Consider the following 22960-nt stretch of genomic DNA (forward strand, 5'->3'; position numbering starts at 1 on the left):
AGGCAGGTTCTGGGGCCTGAGCAGCTGGCCTGGAGGGGGCTGGGGCGGGGTGGTGTGTGTGTGGGGGGGGTGCGGGTTGCGGATGGGGGTGTGGGGGGGTCCACCCATGGACCCTGTCCCACCAGACCCAGACAGTAGGAGGCAGATGGACAGGCCATAGCCACTGCCAGAGGGCCAGAGGGGCCACGGGGCCAAAGCAGAGGGCCAGCCAAAACCAACAGAGCTCACACACATACACACACATACACACACACACCCACACACCCACACAAACAGCAGAGCACAGGCAGGAGTAAGCATTGCCTGGAAATGGATATGAAATACAAAACTCAAATTGAATTCAGACCGATTCAAAGATGCCAAAATCAAACACAGAATATTTTACTGCTTTTTTTTAATATTTGCAAAACAGACCGGGACATTGTCACAGACAGCATGTGGCGTTGATTTGCAAGCAGCAACAGCACAAGACTGCAAGGAATGTGTCATGTTGTTGCAAAATCCATTCTCAGAGAGATACTCCAACCCCACTGTTGTAAATCACCAATCTGTGATGTTCAGTGCGTTGCAGGAGGTATGTTTTGTGATGAAGTGTTGTAATTTATGTTTTTGGTAAACCCAAGTACCTGCAACTAACTAACCCTAACCCTAACCCTACATTTCCTAGAACACCTTTGCCAGCGTCAAGAAAATGGGCATCAACTTGGTTATTCAGCTGTGGGTTACACACATTCCATGGAAAGAGTAATACTGATAGTGGAATGAAGGTTTTTCGAGATAAACAAAAGTACCCAACAATAACTCAACATGTGTGGCTGCGGTGCATTTTAATCTATTGATGCTACTGTTGGTGGAGAAATCACAATCTCTTTTATGATGGATTTCTCTGCAAATTACTGAGGCTAGAAAGTCTAAAAAGAAACCCTTACTTTGTGATTGTGAGGGGCTGACATCAAAGCCTGATATTTAGATGTTTCAGACAGTTGAACATTTTTTTCTGCTGCAAAATGTGAACATATCTGGTCATATCCAATTAGCATCAAACAACATAAAGGAATCAGAAATGCGAGCTCAATCACCAATAGCTACTAAAATCTAACAGTTTTCCAACAGTGGTAAAGTGATATGTGGGAAAATTTCTTTTAACAATTAAAATAGAAGGACAACACATCAGGGTGACAGAGAAAGCATGTGTTAGATTAGACCATGGACTTAACTGGACATGCAATATGTATTTTGATATATAATCAGATCACACTGCGTATTTCCTCTGTAGATTTATGTGGCTATGGTGCTATATTTGATGATTCCCATTTTGTCCAATATCTGCTGCTGTGTGGGCCTCTAATTTATATTTCAGGTTGAGCGTCACACTGCTGCTAAATGAATACAGAGGAAATGATGATACTGATAAAATGCATGGGGGATTTAACCAAATATATTAGTGTTACAGACACTGTGTGACATGACATTCATCCATCGAGCATCATGCCTCTTGTTTAAACGTTCTGAAGCGATTCAAAATATGCAAAAGCAGACAGACAGGTTTCTTTGACATTACAACCAAAATGGTATTCAGCAGGAGTCAGTTAAAGTGAGTGAATCACAGGGAGCTGAGATGCATGTGTGTGTGAGTGTGTGGGATTGACACAGTGTTTATTGTGATGTAGGTGGTGGTGATGGTGCAGGAGGTAGCCACCGGCTCCTCTAGTCCAGAGAGCCACAGATGCTCCACTGTTTGTGTGTTGACTCTGTGTAATTTGTTTGCTCTAATTTGTTTTGCTGTGCCAGGGGAGTTCCGTTTTTAATTTTGCTGTGTGTGTTTACCCCTCTTTGTGGATCGCTGATCTGTTAAGCATAGAGGGAGAGAGAGACAGAGAGAGAGAGAGTCAGTGTGAAGGGTGGGCTGTTCAGAGAGCCAAATTAAAAAAGGAGCAGTGCAGATTGTTTTAAGCTCTGGCAGCCCCTTCAGGCCCAAAGGCCTTGCTTGCAGCCTGCACCTGCTCCGTCCCCTGGGAGCCTGGTTCCTGATCCGTGGCCCTCGCTCTCCTCCCCGGGCCCCCAGCCCAGCCTCCTTCTCTCCTCTCCTCTCTCTTCTCCTCTCCTCTCCTCTCTTCTCCTCTCCTGTCAAGAATAACAACCCTCCCATCCCCGCACCCCCCCCCCCCCCCCCCCCCAAAAAAAACGCTCCTCCTGATTCTCCTCTCCTCTCTCCTCCCCAACTCCTTCTTTCTCTCCTCCCCAATGACTTCCCTCTCTCCCCTCTATCTCTTCCCTCCTCCTCCTCCTCTTCTTCACTCCTCAGTCCTGGCCTCTTCACCCTTCCTCTCCTCTCAGGCACCTGCTCCTCTCCTCCACTCCCCCACATCTCCCCTCCTCCCTCCGGTTTCCCTCACCCCTCGGCTGTTCCGCTTCCAGCTCCTCTTCCACTTTGTGCTCTCCAAGCCCTCCTCTCCTCTCTTCTCCTCCGCTCTCGCCTCCAGCGGCTGGCAGAGCCTTAATCAGCCCTCCTCTGCACCTGAACGACTGCGACTTGTTAGCCTGATTGAAAACACACGCGCACACCCACACACACACACACTGCCTGAGATAGGACAATGTAACACAAATTTGCGGGGCTATTATGAATGCTAAAACACAGCGCACGGCTCAATAAAGCAGCGTCATGATATCAACACCCTCTTATTAACCTAGAGACACATGATAAGAATGCAAATTAACCTGATAAAAGAACATAAAACGACTGCATGATTAAAATTGTCACAGCTATTCTTTATTGAAATCATCGAGAGTAATTGTTGTCATCCAGTCGCTCCGGGTTATGACTGCACATCCATAGGTAGTTTGATCAGTCAGCCAGATCTACACACAGTATGGTACAGTTTGTCACACGTACAATATTTACATGACCCCAGCTGTAATGTTACGACATGGTTCCAATAACAAGACATCTAGATTTAATATGGCTTGATAAAGCAGTCTAACTTGATATGACAACCAGACTGTATGAGGCAATTGCGTAGACGATTCAACGGCAAACAACTCAGGCCAGAGGGAGGGGACGCCAGCCACAGGATGGGGTTGTGGAAGAGTGTCTGAGTCCCTGGGATTGGATCAAGTTCTGGCCTCTATTACCTATCCAGCCTTCTCCCCCATACATATCGTTATAACCAGACTTCTCAGTTAAAGGGATAGCTCACCATTTCGAAAAACTTTAGATTATTTCAGTGACCCTGTATTTATTATGTAGGACAGTAGTGGTGCTATCTTCCTCTCATTGTTACTGAGTGCTGGATACTGTTAGCCTCCTGCCACTGAGAAATAGAAATAGCAGCCTAAACAACTGAAGTTTTTTGATAAACAAAGTTTAAATTTGATGATGTGTAGCAGGATTTTTACTGTCCAAAATGGTGTAAAAATGTTGAGGTTTAAAAAAACAAAACAAAAATCAAATACCAATGGCAGAGATATTTTCTTGTGTGGTCTTTCTGCATATTAATCAAAAACACAGTTATTAATAGTAATTTGTGCAAAACTGTTGTCCTTTTGCACTCTGTAGTTGTGTATGCATTGAAGTTGCGGCCAGTATCCAGTGGGCGGAAAATAGCATCACTACTATCCTACATAACAGCTAGGGGGGAGTAAAATAATAACACATTTTTCAAAATGGGTGAACAACCCCTTTAAACTTCTAGTCACACTCTAAATGCATCTTTTTACAACCATTTTATTGCTACTGCAAGCACTACCACCGAACCTAAATATAAAGACAAACTTGCTCTAATGTTTTGGTCCATTTTGTCCCCAGTTTGAGGGTTTTATACCAGCCGCATTCACAATTCCATTTTGTGTGGCATTCAGTCTCGGTGTCTTTGTTAAGACTTGTTTACTTCTTCATCACATGATCTTGATGTCAGGCAGAGATAAACACTCACACCCGGTAACCTTCACATACACACAAACAAAATAAATAATATAGTACCCCCACTCCACCACACCCCAGTGCACAACTGTTACTGTAAGCGTCCTGCGTTACTGATAACATTTTTATATTTCCATTCATTTGGTCTTTTCAGTAGCTTGGTAGCAGACTGATACCATGAAACAAGGTGAAAGTAAATTTACACTAGTGCAAAATAACGTCTCTCTTTGAGAGCAATAAGAAAACAAAGATTAACACAAAAATACCTTTGACAGATAATTTTGTCTAGAAAAGAGAATAAAGTGGCACTGACTTTAAATTATATCAGAACTAAGACTCAGATAGAGTAAAAGCAAACAAATGCATTCACATTCACCCTGAGCACTAAGGCTTGTTTCTAGCTGTGCTCGATCACTGTCTCGCTCTCGGTCTTTACGCAAAACATGCAGCATATGTATGTATGCATGTGCATGCACACATACAAAAACATGCACACACACATACATACTGAACACATTTTTTTTTTGTTTTGTACGTAATGATGCACAAAGCAGATAATCACTGAATAGAACCACAACATTGAAGTTTAAGACTCAGGGGGAAATAATTGGTCGCAGAAATCGATCCACACACACTCCAAGAGTGACAGACATGCGGAGGGGCCTCAGAGGAAAATGACCTTGATGTTACAGGATAGAGGAGAAACCAGCCTGGCTGCTACTACCCTCTAGTGGTGAAATACAATAACTGCACCTCTTCGCCTCCATTGAATAGATGTTGAAATTAACAACCAAAAACCCCAGCAAATTCACCAGTGCTGCCTTGCCAGAAAATAATTACTCAGCAGGGCGAAATGCAAGCAATAACTCACTCCTGGAAATTGAAACTCTTTTGCACTTCCCTTCTATAGGCGTACAGGTGAATCTCATTTTGACTGGGGCTGTGGTTTGGTGGAGATACCCATGCATCACTTTTTGAGATTAATTCCTTTCAGAAAACTTTAGATAATTACATGGAGTGATGAGGTCACCAGAGGAGGTGTTATAGGTTTCCCCACATAGCATAATGGAAATCATATAACATTCAATCCAGAGCACTGGCTGCCCCTCAATGTCAACTAAGTTTACTGCTCAGTATAGGGATGATTTGCAGCTGAGACTTAGCAGCTGTTCTGTTTAGCCAAATGAATAAATTTCACCCATTTGAATGAGTTTGTGCGTTAAGACACAAGGTAGAGTTGTATATAGTTGCATCATTTCATAGCAAGTGAAGCGCTACCTATCTTTATCCCCAGTGCTTTAATGTCTGTCTTCTCCATACCTTTACCTTTGTAAGATGTGCACTTTCCCTTTACATTTCAAACCAGCTTCCATATTTTAGGACAAGACAAATAAGGCAAAGAGAAACTGCCACAGCGACAGTTCTGACAGTAAGGGAGGGCACAAACCATACAGTATGTGTATTGTGAGGTTCAGTTCATATGCTCTGCATATAAATACCAAGTTCATCCATCAGACATCATGTACATCATTATGATAGTGAGTTCTGTCATGGGATGGAGAAGCTGGAACAGTTTCTTCATCTGTGAGAGCTGCTGTGTGGACCGGCGAGACAGCCTGTGTGTCTCATCCATATTTGTTCAGCAAAACCAGATAGCAGCCTGCAGAGCTGACCAGTTCAGCTTCCTAAATCTGTTGGCCAATTCTGGTCACAGATGTTCTCAGTTCAAACGTCCATGTCTGGAATTGAGTCCTCCTTAAGCTGAATGTCGTTATCGGAGCCTGTGCCTACGTCTGAGTCAAACAGCGAGTGGTCCGAGTCGGGGGAGTGTGTGTGCGCGGCCGAGTGGCTGCTGGTGTCACTGTCGTCCAGAGTGTCAGTCCTGGAGAACAGGCCAAAGTCCAGCAGGCCTGTAGGCGAGCCACCGCTGCTGCTCTCGCTGTCTCCGTCATAATACATATCCTCCACCTCCACAAACCACTCGGGCCAGAACCTCCGCCGCATCCGCTCACAGAACATGGCCAGGTTGATCAGCTCACCTGTCAGGGAAACAACACACACCGCAGGTTCACATATGCCATCAGTACTTCAGCTGCTATGAGTTCATTCAGCACAGTGACAGAAAAAGGCTTTTTAAAATGAGCTACTGACATTGTAAGTTTGAGGAGGAGGCAGAGGACACACCGGGGATACATTTTCAGACGTTTAATGTGCTCTTATCCCTGAGCTACGTGCTCTTTCATCACAAATTAAGTATCAACCTGACAGCAACGAGGGGGCAAGAAGAACTTGATTTTTGACATTACAAGCTGATTTCATGTTCACTCTTTGATTTCTATTTTTGTCTCTTTGTGCAAGCACAAGACTCTCTAGTGCCTCCTGCTCTGAACACTGTCTTGGAGGACATGAAACCAAGAATCAAAGAGCTGTGTCAGTTAACACTGCATTGCAGTGGTGTGTTACTGCCATCTAGTGGGCAGAACACTCAAAATGAAAAATGTTAAATATGCAATGCTGACATCTTTACTCGTATATCATTCATTCTAAATGTGAGTATCCTTAACACATCCACTGACCTTTGATGAGTTGCTCTGGTCGCGTGCCAGGCAAAGTCCACATAGCCTGGGCCAGATGCCCAAACACTGTGGCATCTACTGTTGATATCTTACTGCCCATGAAGTACTTCTTATCTCCTGGAGGAGAAACAGTGATGAGTCAAACAGGAAACAGCAGAGCTCACAACAAGCCAGTAAGTTTTAAGAGGTAAGTATTAAGTTACAAAGCTACCATGGCAGTATGGACTCCACAGCTAAGTGTGCTGTCAAATATTGTTTTAAAATGCAACACAAAACCACCGTTCTGTTTTTTTATTACACTGAATTTTCTCATGTACTTATATTGTTTTTTTTTTCTATTAGCAGCATGATTTGTGCATGAGAGGCTGCAAAATCTTAACATTTTGGTTCTTTTTTAAACATCTGCACTCATTAAACTTGATATGAAACACAAATTAAAAATAACCACTTTTGTAATTTTAAAAAGTAACTCATTTACTGAAGAATTCAATAAGAAGTGCATTAAGTTAATGGTTACCAGTAATCAGTATTCTAATACAATACAAAGTAACATGTCACCCCTAACACAGTCCCGTCATGGAATAAACTATATATAATTGTGACCAAATGTTAACAATCCAATGGGCAAACAAAACAAGACAACTGAGATCAACAACTGTAACCTGCAGAGCGACATCACTTTACGCTAGACCTGCTCACATCTGAAGTAAGGCCACGTACTAATTATTGCTATGAAGCTCTTTTATGACCTAAAAATTATTTACACTTAAATTAATAAATCATATTAATCTTGAGCTGGGATAGGTGCACTTTTGGTAGCAACAATACATTTTAGATTTACAGTTCTGGCACGTAGGACTAGAAAAGCTCAAGGTAACAGAAAAAAAAGCATCTGCTGAAATGATGATGTTGGTACAGACAGTACTAATACATTTTGTCAGGGAGAAGTTTTCTATTTACGACTACTGGCCATCCATTACAATGATACAAACAGATCGATGCAAAATTATATTTCTCTCCAGCGTCTGACTGCTTATTTCCATCTTGACATCTCACTCAGATATTGTGTAACCACGCCTGACTTCCAAAGCTCTCCTTTTCATTCGTCACTTCTACATCAGTGTATCTCTCTCTCCCTCACACACACACATGTAAAAAACATACATGTAGGATATTAACATATATAGAAACCATATATATGAACATGTATTTTTTGTATCGTGTGTGCGTATTGTAAATATTTGTACAACATATGAAGGACAGGAAAGTTAATTTTACATGTATTGTTATATATTTTAAATGTTTATGTATATATTTACCCAGGATACATTATTCATAAGTGTTTTTTTGCAATTCTAAAACCTGTGTCCTCATCGCAGGATATAGTATGCAGCACATAAATATATTACATTTTTAAAAAGTTTGTCAGAGTATATTAAATATAAGAAAACTGACTGATAGGTTTAAAGTTCACATATTTTCTTTAGATATGAGGTAGGAAAAAGCAATAACATAGAACAGCCTTCTGTATTTTAAATAAAAAAAAAAAAAAAAAAAAAAACAAGCCTGAAACATTATCCTATTGCAATTTCTCACAAAAAGCAACTATTCTGATTGCAGATGTGAATAATCAAAGAATTACTTCTGGGTAAAAGCCAAAAACGACTGCTACTGGAGGAATGCACTTGTTTTTCAGTTTTTGCAATCAGTTAGGCCTATGACTTACTTTTTAAAATTACAATTATAAAAATTGCTTTTACTCTCATTCCATATTAGGTTTGATTAGACCAGATGTTAAGAAAAGCAGAAAAACTGAGCAGCATCTGCAGCATCTTGTGCAGAAATCATTCTGCTAATAATAATAATAGTATAAAAAAAAAAAAAACCTGAAAGTGTATTCTGCTGCATTATGTAAAAAAATAATCCACTCTGATTACAAACTGCAGATGTGAAAAATCAAATGCTTTCTGTCAAGTAAAAGCCAGACGCTCAGAATGTCTGTTTGCAAAGTGGAAAAATATTCCCTGAACTTAAAGAGTATTTTTTCTGTAATTTTATATTTCAAATATGGCAAAATAATGTGAAAGGAACTGGAAGTAATCATTATAATTTACCGAGTTTGGGTAATCCAGTTTTGTTGAGGTAATTAGTAACTGTAATCAAATAAATGTTCAATGTGGAATAGAAGGCAAGGAAAGTCTTTTCAAAGACATACAGTTTCACCTCAGATCCACACACACACACCCACACACACACACTCTCCCTCCCTCTCCCCTCTGTACCCAGCAGGGTGGCCAGCGTCCTCATGTCCTTCTCCATCAGGGCGTAGACCTCCTCCTTGGAGAAGCGTCCGATGCCGTGGCCGTACATCTCCCTGCGCACCATGCTGCCGTTCAGGTGGCTCAGCAGCCACTTCAGCGTGTCGCTCAGCGGGCCGCTCATCGCCAGCAGCTTCTGGGTCTCCTCCAAGTTGTCCACCCACTGGCAGTAAGCTATCGTCCTGGAGAACACACCAAAACAGACAGCATCACATGACTCCTGTTTCAGCTTCTTGACATTGGTTACATGTTAGCGTCAGAGCAGATTTACAAACACTTTACTCATCAGTTTGGATACACCTGGTGCCAAGCTGTATCACACACCTTTTAATTACTAGCCTTATTAGCTGGATCGCAAACTGAGCTCCTCAGGGGATGCAGCTTAACAAGAGGCATCTGATCTGCCTAACGTTCCACCATAAACACAATGATATATTAACCACAACCAGCAAAACTGAACCAACAGAGGAAAAACAGATCATCTACTCTGTAGGGGGAAGCTATGGTGTATGTGTGAAGTTTCTATCACGGATTGTCATTGAGTTATTGAGAATGTGTCACACTGATAGAGAGACACCACCAGGGCAACTTCATGTTGTATCACCGTGGCGGGACATAAAAACAACAGGGTCCTATTCGCTGTTCCATGGTCTGGTCTAGTCTTGTGTTTGGCCTCCATTTAACAGTTTACTTTTATCTTCGATTTTAGCTGATTTTACCTTTCCTCTGTTTCCTTCTAAAGCCCTCGGTAACCATGCTTTGAAACATGCTGGACGATTTGAACACAAGTTATTGTCATAAATATAAACCTCCTATTTTCAGGAAAATGTATACTCTACATACTCTCATAATGGTATACATCCACTGATTCTGCAGAAGGCGATTACCTTGAAGTTAAAGTTATTGTGTCCATCAGTGGGAGGCTGCTGATCTACATACACACTATCTCTAAGAATAACTTTCTTCATGCAATAGAGACAACAGTTTTGCTTAAGTGTAGTCAAAAGTGGCATTTACACATCAACAAGTTCCATCCCTTATTTAATCATCAGTGGACTTTCGTATAACACTGTCTATCTTCCAGGTAACAGGCTATCTCCCTACAAATATACTGCAGCACATTCAGCGCATACATATTACAGTATATGAACCCAAATTATATTTACATGTTGAAACACACATTTAGTCTAAAATGTCAAGTTTAGAGAGGAACTGCCTGCTAAAAAGGTGGATGCTACAACTTCTCATCCCCCTCAAAGTCCTTAAGTGTTGCAGAATCACCAACTGGCTTTTGCTCATGAGAAGACTTGAAACATATGTTATCTCATTTTGATTAGGCTGTGGTCCTGGTGGTGAGAACACACACTATCTGCCAAAAGGCAGCAGGCTAGTGGAACATCCACTAAGATGCTATTAAGCTGTGGCAACATGCTGGTGATGTTCTGTCTTGTAGTGTAAATCAAGCTTTTGCATTTGAAATGTTTAACTGTGCCTCTCCAAAAAATGCTATACCACAAGAGTTCAAGCATTTAGAGATGATATATTTCAGTTTTCAATGTTCAATTCAACATTTTGTGCTGTTATACAAAAGTGATGTTTTTCACTGGGCTCTGAAAATCTTGAACCTCCCTGTATTTTGTTTTATTTCAATACTCTGTCCATTTGGACAGCAAATGATTTTCACAGTCTAACACAGACATGAAACAGCATTAATCCAAGAGTATTTTTTTTTTTATCAATATTTGATGAACAGCTATGATTTCTCTATGTTAGCAACACAAAACCCAATTTCAATTTCAATTTCTGCCAAAACAAACAAACAAATAAACAGTTTCAGTCTTAATGCGTAGAGGAATAAGACACCGCCGCCCTGTTACCAACCAAGCTTTATGTCTGCTGACATCAAGCCTACACCCAATCGATAAATGTACAGCGCCACTTCCTCATGCCCACATCCCCTTGACCATTCATCCTTTAAACTGCTTCCAGCTCACTGCCAGGAGCCAACATAATATATTTACCCCTTCAGACTGTCAAGGTTGCTGTTATACATGAGGAGAGGCCTGGGGTCTGGGAGCTGGCTGTCCCCACTACTCATGCAGGAATAGGTTAGAGGAGGCAAGGTGACTGTGCACCCATCCACGAAATTCAATTAAGGTGTTGGATTAAGAGCCAGTGAATAAAAAATCCACTCATTGCTGCACTGCATGCTCCTTTTGTTGAGCCACTCATTTATTATCAAATTCAATGTTTGAGAGAAGAGAGAAAACAGCAGCATGCACATTCCTCTTGCGCGGCTTGAAAAAGGGTAACGTCAGTACAATCTCCATCTAAATTAAACAGCTGTTTCATAGACCGTCACATCCTGTGTGTCTGTGTTGGTGAAAAGCACAATGCAAGGGACTTCTGAGGGAGGGAGGATGTTAAAAGAACTACACTGAAATAGAAAATGCTGGAGACATCTTCCTGATACTGAGTTTCAGCCTGTTTTGCACAATCCACATCTCAGCCGTCTCAAAGCTTCCAAATCCCTCTTTCAATTGTAAGCTTGGCGTTATTTACATCTTCTTTTTTTATCAGTGTAGATTTGCTAAAGGAAATCAATACGATTTTACTTTGGAAGGTTCAGGAAAAGAGTTAAGTGTCCCTGTTCACATTTTGCAGTTAACCTGAGTCATGCAGCTTCCTTGCGTGTGCAGACGCTAACAAGATTAATAAGATTATGCTGCTTTATCCCTGCACAGTTGCATTTTTTTCCATGCCACATAATTAGTGGAAACATGAACTAGCCTTCCCGCCCAGTGTGATGGTAGTTACAATTCTGCTGGTAGAAACTAACCAATGGTGTGATATGACTGTGAAGCAGAGGGAAAGCTTTGAACACAGAGCCTCTGTATGCAGCCTGCAGTCTGCTGGGTAACTCTGGGTGACTGGTCGCTCCGGGGAAATTGAATAAAAGCATCTGGCCTATATCTCTGGTGACCGTCCAGTGGCCAAACACACTGTCCTGTCCTCCTGTTACACAATCTGGTGTCCTAAGAGGATCTGCTGTCCTCTGGTTAGAAATTCAGGGAAGAGTTTTTCATATACAAAAAGCCACCCAAACCTACTAGAATACTCCAAGACCACTTTGCCTAGCAACGGTGAATGTTTTTCAATCAAAAAAATATCCTGTTAATCAACCATCTTGTTAGAGGCCAGGTGTTTTTATTGCTTTTGAAGCAGATTTTTCTATTTCTTATCCTTTGTAAAGTGCTTTGTAACTGAGTTTTGAAAAGTTTATATAAATAATGACAATCATTAACAACCCTAATAGTAATAATAATAATAATAATAATGATAAAGTAATAACACTACTATTATCACTACTACTACTACCATCACCACCACTAATACTCTTACTATTACTACTACTACTACTACTACTACTACTACTACTACCACCAATAATAACAATAATAATAACAATTTCAGGATTGCAAAAACTAAGCAGCACTCTACCAAAACTCATAGATTACATACATTTATATACATTTTAACGGTCAGCAGCTGACAGATTTTTTTTAATGTTAAAATAAAACTGAGGTTTCCAAAGAAAATAATTAATACACTAATACAAAAAAATGGGCCTTCTTATGATAGATTTTGACTCGACCCGGCATAATTTTAGCATTATGTGTAATGTACAAAAACATCATTCACTGATTGATAATCACTAATTCACTGATTGACATTATTGTTATTCAGAGGCACAATCAAAGTCAGAGGCTCAAAATGGACATTTTAAGATGCATATCTATCTATCTATATCTATAGATATATATAGATATAGATTTTTTTTTATTATTGCAAGTCTACCTTTTCTTTGTTGGCTCTTATCTTCAGCAAACTAATCATTTAAGTGCCCAGATGGACATCTGGATGGAAAACAGCATATGGCACAGTTACCACAGTTACCGATTCCTCAATTTCCTGTGACTGCTGTCATGGCAATAGCTGTCAAGCAAACTGACGGATGTGACACACTGTGTGCATGAGCTCACCATACCTCAGGACTGCTGTTAGCCTGCAACTGGTCACACAAAGAGCAACAAGCCCCTACATCCTCCTACTGACATAAATAATTCAATCAATAGGCCTGTGCATGATGAGCCTAAACATAGCACAGTGTGTGTGTGTGTGTGTGTGTGTGTGTGTGTGTGTGTGTGTGTGCTTATAAGGGGGTGGGGGTGGGGGGGTTAGAGAATGGAAAGAAAGGAGGTGGAGCACTAAGGAAGCAGGACGGGAGATGTTAGTTTATGAAATGCGTCTATAGCTTCAGAGCAATGTTATGTTCCTCACTGCCTGCCTCTTTTCCTTCTATTGTCTAAATTACACAATTTCTCAGCACAGCAGAACTGGAAAGATCCCTTCTTTTTTCAGACCAAAAAGCCTACAAGCCGTCTTTGTGAAGACCAAGATCCAATAGTTCAGTTCAAAGTGCTGCTGGAAGCTATCTGGAGATCAATCAGCAGAGGGAGATAGGCGTCACCACGTTGATACAGCGAGATGGAGCAGTGTTAGATCAGGGTGTGTGTGGGGGGGGGTGGTTGAGGGGGTTGCTGATTGATGGATTGAGCTTTTAGGTAATGGAACACACCCAAAGGCACTCTGGGAGCAGGAGCAGTGAACAATTTCCTAGCAACTGTATTGGTCATCAAGAACTACTGCAGTGACTCACCAGCAGAGGAGCTCTGATGACAGAATATACTGGGATACTGGTCAAAGTTGTATAAAAAAATAAAATAGAATAAAATAGAATAGATTGTTTTGAACTTGAAAAAATCTTAGAATTCAGTTCTGGCCGGGTATCCTAGGACATGTAAAACTGAAATAAAATCTGAGAATCAAAATCACTAGAAGAATGTTTTTTTAAACAAGGTAAGAAAAAAATTTATCAGTGGATGGGATGATCTCACTAGTTTCCAAAGCTTATCAATTTGTTTCCAGAATAATCTTGATACTAGTGGGCCGCTCTGCCTCACTCTGCCTTGTTTCAATGTACTTCCCAGGAAGAATTCAGGACACAAGTAAAACTGCATTAGAAACGTCTGTTGAAACTGAATATGAGAATAAATAACTTGGAAACCTTTTGCATAGATTGGTCTTTGAATTGATTCAGTGTAGGTTATTTCACACTATGGTTAGATTTAATCATTAAAGATCACTAGATGTCTAAATTCTATTCTGCTGCTAAAATAAAACTTTAAATGGTTCACAATATGGGTCAAAATCAAGGAGCAAATGCCTTTCTCCACTGAAACCTCTGAATAACCCCTGTGCCAAACAGGTTACAAAAGAAACAGTGTAATTGTAGATAGAGTATACTAAGTGACTAGATGACAGGGTGTGATGTTACTGTAAAGACAATAACACAGTGAGATGACAGACTCACCAGTAGAGGTGTTCCTCCACCATTTTGGTTACGGCCCGGGACACGGCTATCTCCTGGGGCGTGAGGTTCTTGTTGAGGTTGACACCCAACTTCTCCTCCAAGAAGTCCACAATGAACTCGGACCCTGAAACCTGCTCGTGGTTGTACTCGATCCAGGGCATCTTGCCCTGTGGCGACAGCTTCCCATCAAAGTAGTTCTGCAGAGGAAGGAAAAAGGTCTTTGAGGATGTGCAGGCCTCGACGTACATTTTCAACAGAACAAAATTAACTTTTTATTGTGGGTAATCATGCCAATGATTGGCTTGAATCTAGGTTGAAGTTTCAAATATTCTTCTTTCTATTGTAGTGTTGTGATTAACTTTGGCTTGTTGGCTCGATCTCCTTAAAAGTAACAATTTGTGACATTTTCACACAAGTGCATCTCTGCTGTGTTGCTCTCTGTTGCCAACTGTTTTACACAATAGTAATTCCACCTACACCCAGTTCATGAAAGCTCTTGGATTTGCTGCTCTAAACACCTGATGTCAGCTGGCTGATGCCCTAAAAATGTGTTCACCATTTGTTCCTCACCTCATTTTCACACCAAGGAACAAAATGAATCATCATTTCAGTTTTTCCCTATCACTTACTTTCTCAAAAGGTAAGGACATGCAATTTAAAAAAAAAAAAAAAAAAAAAAAAAGAAGAAGAAGAAGGTGGTGGTGGGGGGGATGTTGGGATGACTGTTGGTGCTTTAATAACACACACAAGAGATTAGATTAATGGTGATTAGTAATGCAGTAATGATGACCAAGCAAGTACAGGCAAATAAAACAACAGCTAGTCTAATAAGTCCAGAAAATTGCCTCCTTCTACGGCAATGCAGCCTTTAAAACCAGAAAAAGACAACACACATGGTATATCATATTATTAACAAACAAAAGAGCACCACCCACTAAAACTTAAATTCTATGAAAAGAAAATCTAAGGGAAAGACATCAGTGCTGCTCATATGCTTATTGCAAAAGACAGACAAAAAGAGAGACAAAATTTAAAGAAAAAATATATGAAACAACAGGAATTTCAGATAATGCATGCACCAAAATGACAATTGTACAAACCATGAAACAAAATAATAACCCCACTTGCCAACACATTTGTCAGATATTTTAAGACTCATCTCCTGTAGCTCTACATAAAAAACTGAAGCAAAGCCTGCTGCATTTCACCTGGTAGGGCAGATCCAGCATGCGCAGGTAAGTCTCTATTTTGAGGCAGAAGGGTGAGAGGCTGGGCACGCCATTCTTTGGCCTGGAGAACTGATGGAGGATGATGGCATCTTTAGAGTCCAACTCCTGCTCCTTCCTAAAACAGAGAGAGAAAACAAACTGCTAGGGCCATAGCACATTTTTTTTCTGTCTGTGTCTAGTATTAATTTTCTCCGACTTTTTGGCAGTGCATGCTGTATGCAATTAGTTTTTTCAACATTCACTTGTTTTTCGTTATACAAACATTTCAGTGCCAAACCTAGCTTGAAATAAAGTGCTTTCCCCAGCTGGCTGACCAAAATGTGGATGACAAGAATGTGACAAGTTTGTACGGTGAAGGATTTTTTGAGGGATTATTTCCTAGCGGACACTTCCGTTTCTTCCACTGAGTGTCAGATGAGAGGAAGCAGAGCGTAATTTAATGCGCGCACTGCTATGATAACACTAAACTCAAACACAATGGCAAATGGATAAAACAGAGTTTAACATAACTAAATTAAGGCTTCATGTTCACTGTGGGAAGATGTCACGTGTGTGGAAGTTGTCTGTCATAGCTTCCAAGAATAAACAGTGGCAAATGTCTTATTCTGAAAGGAAGAAAATGAGCCCTGGTATTTTTGCTTGTCTATCTGTGTGCAAACATCAGTGCGAGGAATGGAGAGGACAGGAGCAACTGAGGCAACTGGCACAAACTTAAAAAAAAAACATACATAGTATCCTTTAATAAGCACATAACATTGTCAGAAGTCTGCCTGAAAGAGACAAGCACTATTACCTGGTTTCTAGGTCAGTCAGTGCTGCGAGAGAAATACCAAACACCACTCAGCCTCCAAATAGAGGACAGCAGCAGGGCTCGCTGCTCTGTTTGAGGCTCTTAGAAACCTTCCTGGAAGGAAAAGCTCTCACCTGCAGCTTATTAAAGCACAGGAGGGACAGCTCCTGCCTCCCTGAGCTCTGTTTTTTAAACACTCCCTCGTACATACACACTGCCACCAAGCGCTCTTTATTCTCAGCACCTCAGGTGGCTTCACTTAATTAACTTTTAAGCAATAACTTTGCATAGAGGCCTACATTTTGTGCACTCTGACCTTAACTGAGCTCCTTAAAGGAAAAATCTACCATCAGAAAATTGCACTTTAAGAGATCAGATGTTAGATATCAGTTGATATCTAGTCGTAACTTGTGATGTAGCTGTAATTTACTTGCTCTGTCTCCCTGTCTACTCCTACTTAAGTTAGTGAGTTCCTAAGTTTCCCAGGATGTGGCAGCACTCCTTACTACAAACACAGTAGTGATCAACTGAAACCACTATTGATGGAGAAACTGTTTTCTTTGCTTCCTCTGTAATTGATTTCTCTCTGTAGAACTGATGAATGTCAGTACAAAATGTTGAGTCAACAAAGAAGACTTGAGGTCAGGTTTATTTAACTGGAGCTAGCCATTTGAATTTACAATTGCTGGCTCAACAGGTAGCCACACTGCTTCAGCTTTGAGTAAGCAGGCTACTGGGCATTCATCATCTCTCTCTGCTGCTGCAGCAATGCCTTATGCCATGCTGGCTGGATTCATGTGATAGTTGTACCTATATCATGAGAGACGGTATGCACGTGTGCTCTTAGCTGTCAGTCTATAGATGCACCAGCATCAATGAGCCAAATTACTGCACATGTATTCTACTTGGTGAATAATGACTTTGATTCAGTTACCAACTAAACCTCACTGAGATGAAATGTGATGAGATGGTACTTCAATGTAGTATTTTTCTAGAATTTATCTTGCATCCTGTGTAGCTGCATTTCAAGTCAGTAAGGTTATCACCAGGGGCACACATGAAGCAGACAGCTTTCAGAAGCAAAATGTAATTCATTCTGTTGACAAAATCTGGTGTCCACAATAAAATCATGATTCATGGTTTGATTTTCTTTCTTTTTCCATTCCCATAACATTTAACCATGGCCCACACAGAACCTATATGTCAGTTTAACAGTCTCATAGAACAGCATGAGCTAGTAGCATCTGTACAGGACATTGAAAGGAGTGAGAGGAGATTTTGTAGAAAAGCCCTAGCACCCTATATCAGGCAGGAAAGAACTGTCTGCCTTGTGGCTGGTCTGCAATTTTCCTGACACATATCTACAAGTATGAATAATTGAATATACTGTAGAAGGGGCTCACACCACATACATGCTCAACTAATTATCTGAGGTCATTTGATGAATTATATATTATGTGACAAAGTGGCCAAGTGAACAAGTTAGTCAGATCTTACGAATACAGCAGTGAAAAACTTAGGTTTAAATTAAACTTAATAAACTGATAAAATGTATCTTCTGTAGGTAGGTTTGTACAGGCTTTTGCACAGTATAAGATGTGACAGTTAAAACCTATTTTGAGTTCATCATGTAGACATCATGCAGTAGATATAAATCCAGATTAGTGTTTAACTGAGTGGTTTGTTTCTGTGCTCTTAAGGGCTTATTTTAGCTAAGCATGAGCTGTGCTGTTACATGTATAGGAATGTATAGATTCACAGCAGAGAAAAACACATAAGACCTCGACTGGACGCCGGAGGAGATATTCCTAGACTGTTAAGTGTCTACAATAGAGTGAACAGCAGCATATGGTTTCCATGAACATCAGCAGTTTCCAAGCTGAGGCACTACTGATGCTGAGTGACTTCATGTTCAGGGACTCATTGAGGACTCTGGTCAGCTTCCTAGATTACAGTATAGAAGTGTCTATATAAGAAAGGAGAGGAATAACACAGAAGTCTGCGGATTAGTATATGGATTAAACCGTTAAGATAACTCCCTCTGGTTGTTGCTGCTTCTGCCTCTTGGTATATTACTTCATATTTTAAGCCGTTGAGGAAATATCAGCAGCGTAACTACTGCCATAAATATTGGGATCCTTAAAATTCTTAACAGAGATGTGGTGAGGGGATAAGCCCACCTACATTTTCTAAACTAGACAAGTTAGAAAGAATGGATCTTGAAATGGGATTTTTTTTTTTTAAGTTTCCTTGCTTTCTGTTTACAGTGGTTGATGTAGGAGATAGACGATCATGTTACAGTATATTCATCTTTTCTTACTTACAGCTGCAGTAGATGCCTGAGCGTATGCATATCTACACACAGTACATTACCTAGATTGTTAGTGTTGAGTTATTAAAGAAACTGCACAATCTACTACATCTTCCCAGCCCATGCTGCATTTAGCGTCATTGTTTACTATGCTCTGGCGCCTAATCCTCATATCATATAACTGTCCACTGCCTTGTGGTGCTGAAACATGCAGCAATGTCTTATTATGTTACTGTCAACTGTAACATGGCACTTAAATGTGCTATAATGTCTCTGTCCACTATGCTGTGGTGCTGAAACCATCTACCTCAGTCTCAGCTAACTGTCTTAAAAGTCCTGTAATGTCTCTGTCAGCTGTGTGTAGCTGTCCACTGTGTTATGGTGCTGAAACGGCCCTACAACGTCTCTGTCTGTTGACTGTCTTATGTGGCTGAGTCTGTGTTTCTGTCCATTGCCAAAGGCTTGTGAAAATACTCTTAGGTGCTGCTAATTAAGGTACAGGGAACTCTCCCAACACTGAGCATCTGGAAGGACACAGGCCTTAAGCCCACAACTGTGGCATGCCTGCTGCCAGTGGCAGCACATCACATGGCCCTAACAGATGATGCTGGTAGGCTGCGAGTTCGGCCTCAGTAGCCTACACGTGATTCAGCAGTGTCTCCACACGAAATGCAAGGTTACACAGATTATCATGGGGGCAGGGCGGGTGAAAAGAGAAGCTCCCAGGCCACTGTACCAGGCACTGGCCTCACCCAAAATAATCCCCAATTGAAGAGCATGCTATTGTCCCGGTCTAATCTCTCGCATGGAAAAGATGAATTAAATCACATTCCGTGATTCATCCGCTGTCATCACAAGGTAGGCTGTAGCTGGAAACACAGGCGAGTGTTTTCAGGCCCATCGAGGCAGCAGCTGTGTGTCTGCAGAGTTGAGTAGAGGTCGGCCTGACGCCGCAGCCCAAGCAGAGCATTTTGTTCAGCTCAGGTGCCGGCGGAGACACCACGGGGCCTGGCACACGAGCTGACGCGTGATTCTGGATTTCTTTTATTTATTATTTTTTTTAGTCTCGTGTCCTTGGATGGAGCAAAATTAAGGGCCCAAACCACATCAACAATCGCGAGATCTACCATGAATTAAATTATATCCTATGGCCTATTGATTTGTAGGCTACAAATTTGTACGGCAGTCCATCAAGATGGCATCAATCAATCACTGTCAGAGTGGGTTTGATTTCCCCTTCCAATCAAAGCTGAGAGAATAAAAGATTAAAGCATGATAATGATGAAGGTGATGGTGAGGAGACAGAGCAGGTAGCATGACCACAGGGTCGGACTCTGCGTTCCTACCTGATGGCGAGCAGTTCATGGAGTAGGTAGGCTGCAGCAGCCAGCAGAGCCCCCCCGGTGATGTAGAGGGTCTTCTTCCACCAGGAATCCGACCCCAGAGCCGACATGATCCCTCCGTAGTCCTGTAAAGGGAAGGCGATGATATAGCCATACAAGGACTGCTGCTGGTCGGAGCCGCACAGCCCGAGGGGCAGGCTGTGATTCCGCCCGAGTTCAACCACACACGGCCGGGAAGAGGCGAAGCCAGCACCCCAGTACATCCTCCCTCCCTCTGTTAAAGCCCCCCAGCTTCCTCCCTCCTGCTGTCCCCTTTCGGCTTCATCAAAATGACCCGGCGGCTGTGCTACGGCATGGCGACGGTGTGTGTGTTTTCCAGATAAACATAAGGAGTAAACATCCTCGTCCCCCCACCCCACGAGGACGATGCCCCGCAAGCAGCTCGCTCTCCTCCGCAGACTTGAGATCACCGTCAAGCGAGTCAGAAAACAACCATAAAACTTCCGTTTTCAAACTTCAAAATAAAACGCTATGTTTTGAACACCTGAAACACCTTTTATAATCAGTGACTGATTATTCACCTAAGAATTTACTTTTTGAGTATATAACCTTTGGTTCATTAATTATATAAATATAGGTTATTTCGTATATATATATATATATATATATATATATATATTCAGTAATAAGGAGTTATATTGTATTTACTGCATTAATTCATTATGGATTAAGTTACTGTACACAACGATAATTTTGCTCACTGCTTGTCACTCTTTATGTGTTTAGCACTGGAGACTTCATCCCGATAAATTGTTTTCATGTGTAAACTTTGTGTCTTAAAAGGGCACAAATTTGTGCTTGCACAGCTGCTACTGCTGATGTGAAATGGTAAAACATGTAAAGACAAACTCAGTTACATTGGTGAGGTCGCAAGGATGAGCTTTCAACCTTTTCTAGACACGGTTGGATATGATTTGCATTTTATTTGACTATCCAATCTAAGAGCTGACATGAGATCTGCTCCTTGTTTTGACTTGTCTGCTGCTACATTATTCATTTTCAGTATGATTGTTGTAGTAGAGAACAGCTGGACAGTGGGATGTAGGCCTACACTGCTCTGATGGAGAAAAAGGTACAAAATGTTTTCTCAACTAATTTACATCCATCTTGCAGCTACTATCCAAACTTAACCTTTTAGGCTACCCAAACCAGGGTCCATATCCTACCAAAGTTTTTTTTTTTTTTTTTTTTTTTTTTTTTGTTCTTTACTATGTCTACATTTTTAACATAATCTTTAGTCACATAGCCTATACTTATATATTTAGTATTTTTTACATTGCATCCTCTTCCGATCTGAATTCAGAACTTTGTTGTAATCAGTGTTTTTAATTACTACTATTTCTATTTTCCTTTGGGCTTTGACGTTAACATACGAGGGGCAGAAGATGCCTTCCTTTTTTTTTTTTTCAGATGACAAATTACACACTATTACTATGAAGGTAAAGTCGTCATATCCGGCCTTGGGCAGTAAAATTCCTGTAGCTTCACAGTGCTGGCCTATTGTCTGGTCTGTGAGAAATGACCCCACCCTGATGAGCCTTCTGCATCCTAGTAAGACCAGCAGTTCTATACAGAAGATAAGGTAATTGCCTATAAGCCTCCAAACACTTTCAGAAATATATGTATAATTGCGATTATCTGAATTTAAAAATCCGACGGTGACCTCGGACTTTGATTCCACAATATATCATCATGATATTGTTAAAGGGACCTGAGGGTGAGTTTGTACTGGATTTATATCACAGGCTTCTTAGGTAGCCTATTTTATCCCCTATGTATTACTACAGGAATTCTGATGTATGTTTACGTTTATGTATATGCGTTAGTGGTATAGAAAACTGCATTCAATATATGAAAAGTGCGCTAAATAAAGTTATTAATAAGTTATCACATGCCTATATGTTTTTTTCTTTCTAGCAGCTGAGTTTTTCAGTGCTGTTGTGATTTTTATATTGCCGTCTAGCCGTATGCAGAATGCAGCCTATTATAGGATTACTTTAATTCGTCCTTGTAAGGGTTGCCATGATACTTTCCCGCACAACAGTGCAGTGTGTAGTAATCGTGAAACAAGTTAATTCTGTCCGTTGTTAAGCTGATACTAATTCATGCAAAGCAGCCAGTTGACTCATCTTATGCAGTAGCCTACATAACAAATGCACAAGTCAGTGTAGCTGCTGGAGTTCATGGGCAAACCAATAGGCGTACAGGTAGGCATAATCTCAGGCGGTGAGGCTACTCACTCTGGTGCAACTTCGGAAGTGCAACAAGACACTCATCTTGACAAATAAATCCACCGGATTCTCTTTGGAGCTTGGTTTCGTCGAGCATGCCTAAAGACGAATAAAGTCAACTTTGATCGGGAAAAGATTTCGGAAGGATCCTATCAGGTCGGACATCTGCGTCGGTGCCCCTCAGATGCCAACTGACCACCTTCTTACAGTCAACCGCAGACACGCACAATGTGCCCAGATGAGTCCAAACAGCCGTGTGTAAACACAACAGCTCGATCCAATTGATGCGCTCATTTGTATCCCAACAACAGTACGAGCCACATGCCAGTTTCACCGGCGGTCCTGTTTCTAACGGGTTTACAGTTGTGCATCAAAGTAGGCTACCGCTGCAGCCATGGCTACTGCAAGTTAACGTGCGCACTCCCGCGGCTTTACAGCGAACGCGCATGTTTGCTGTTACAATTTATTTGAACAACCCCTGTAGTATTGTGCAGTATGCGGTACTGTTTACGTAGAGAGGTCGCATGTGATAATATTTTGGTGTTAAATAATAATAATGCAGTGAAAATAATCCATTAAAGCAGGGATCCCCCAAAACTGTCCGTATTTGGGTGCTTAATGGGAACCCCAGCTGATTGGATCTTTCACGGTAGGCTATAGTTAGAATTAGGCTACATAACCCACACCGCATATGTGGGGTGATAAAGAGAGGGATCGCAATCATAACAGTGGACCTTATACATTTT

The 22960-nt window shown here is 41.2% G+C and overlaps 1 protein-coding gene across 2 annotated transcripts; it reads right to left on the reverse strand.

The window, feature by feature from the left end:
• Positions 1 to 3701: 3701 nt before the first annotated feature.
• faxcb (failed axon connections homolog, metaxin like GST domain containing b) lies at positions 3702 to 22622 on the reverse strand. 2 transcript variants are annotated; one of them, XM_030071793.1, is made up of 7 exons: positions 22224 to 22622; positions 19927 to 20048; positions 15459 to 15594; positions 14251 to 14447; positions 8781 to 8998; positions 6499 to 6615; positions 3702 to 5961 (listed from the first exon to the last, which is right to left on the reverse strand). In XM_030071793.1, the coding sequence occupies exons 1-7, from the start codon at positions 22257 to 22259 to the stop codon at positions 5648 to 5650; spliced, it is 1140 nt and encodes a 379-aa protein (XP_029927653.1). In that variant the 5' UTR covers positions 22260 to 22622; the 3' UTR covers positions 3702 to 5647. The 2 variants fall into 2 exon arrangements, with proteins under 2 accessions (XP_029927653.1, XP_029927652.1); XM_030071792.1 differs by lacking the exon at positions 22224 to 22622 and having other exon boundaries at positions 19927 to 20444.
• Between the last annotated feature and the right edge of the window lie 338 nt (positions 22623 to 22960).

This window comes from Myripristis murdjan, chromosome 16 (assembly GCF_902150065.1).
Source record: "Myripristis murdjan chromosome 16, fMyrMur1.1, whole genome shotgun sequence".
Lineage (NCBI taxonomy): Eukaryota > Metazoa > Chordata > Actinopteri > Holocentriformes > Holocentridae > Myripristis > Myripristis murdjan.

Coding starts and splice junctions, on each gene's coding strand:
- faxcb (XM_030071792.1), bottom strand. CDS start 20,186: ATGTACTGGGGTGCTGGCTTCGCCTCTTCCCGGCCGTGTGTGGTTGAA. Junction 6,616..8,780: donor GACGCTGGCCACCCTGCTGG/GTACAGAGGGGA, acceptor TTTCTCCTCCAG/GAGATAAGAAGTACTTCATG. Junction 5,962..6,498: donor ACCAGAGCAACTCATCAAAG/GTCAGTGGATGT, acceptor TTTCCCTGACAG/GTGAGCTGATCAACCTGGCC.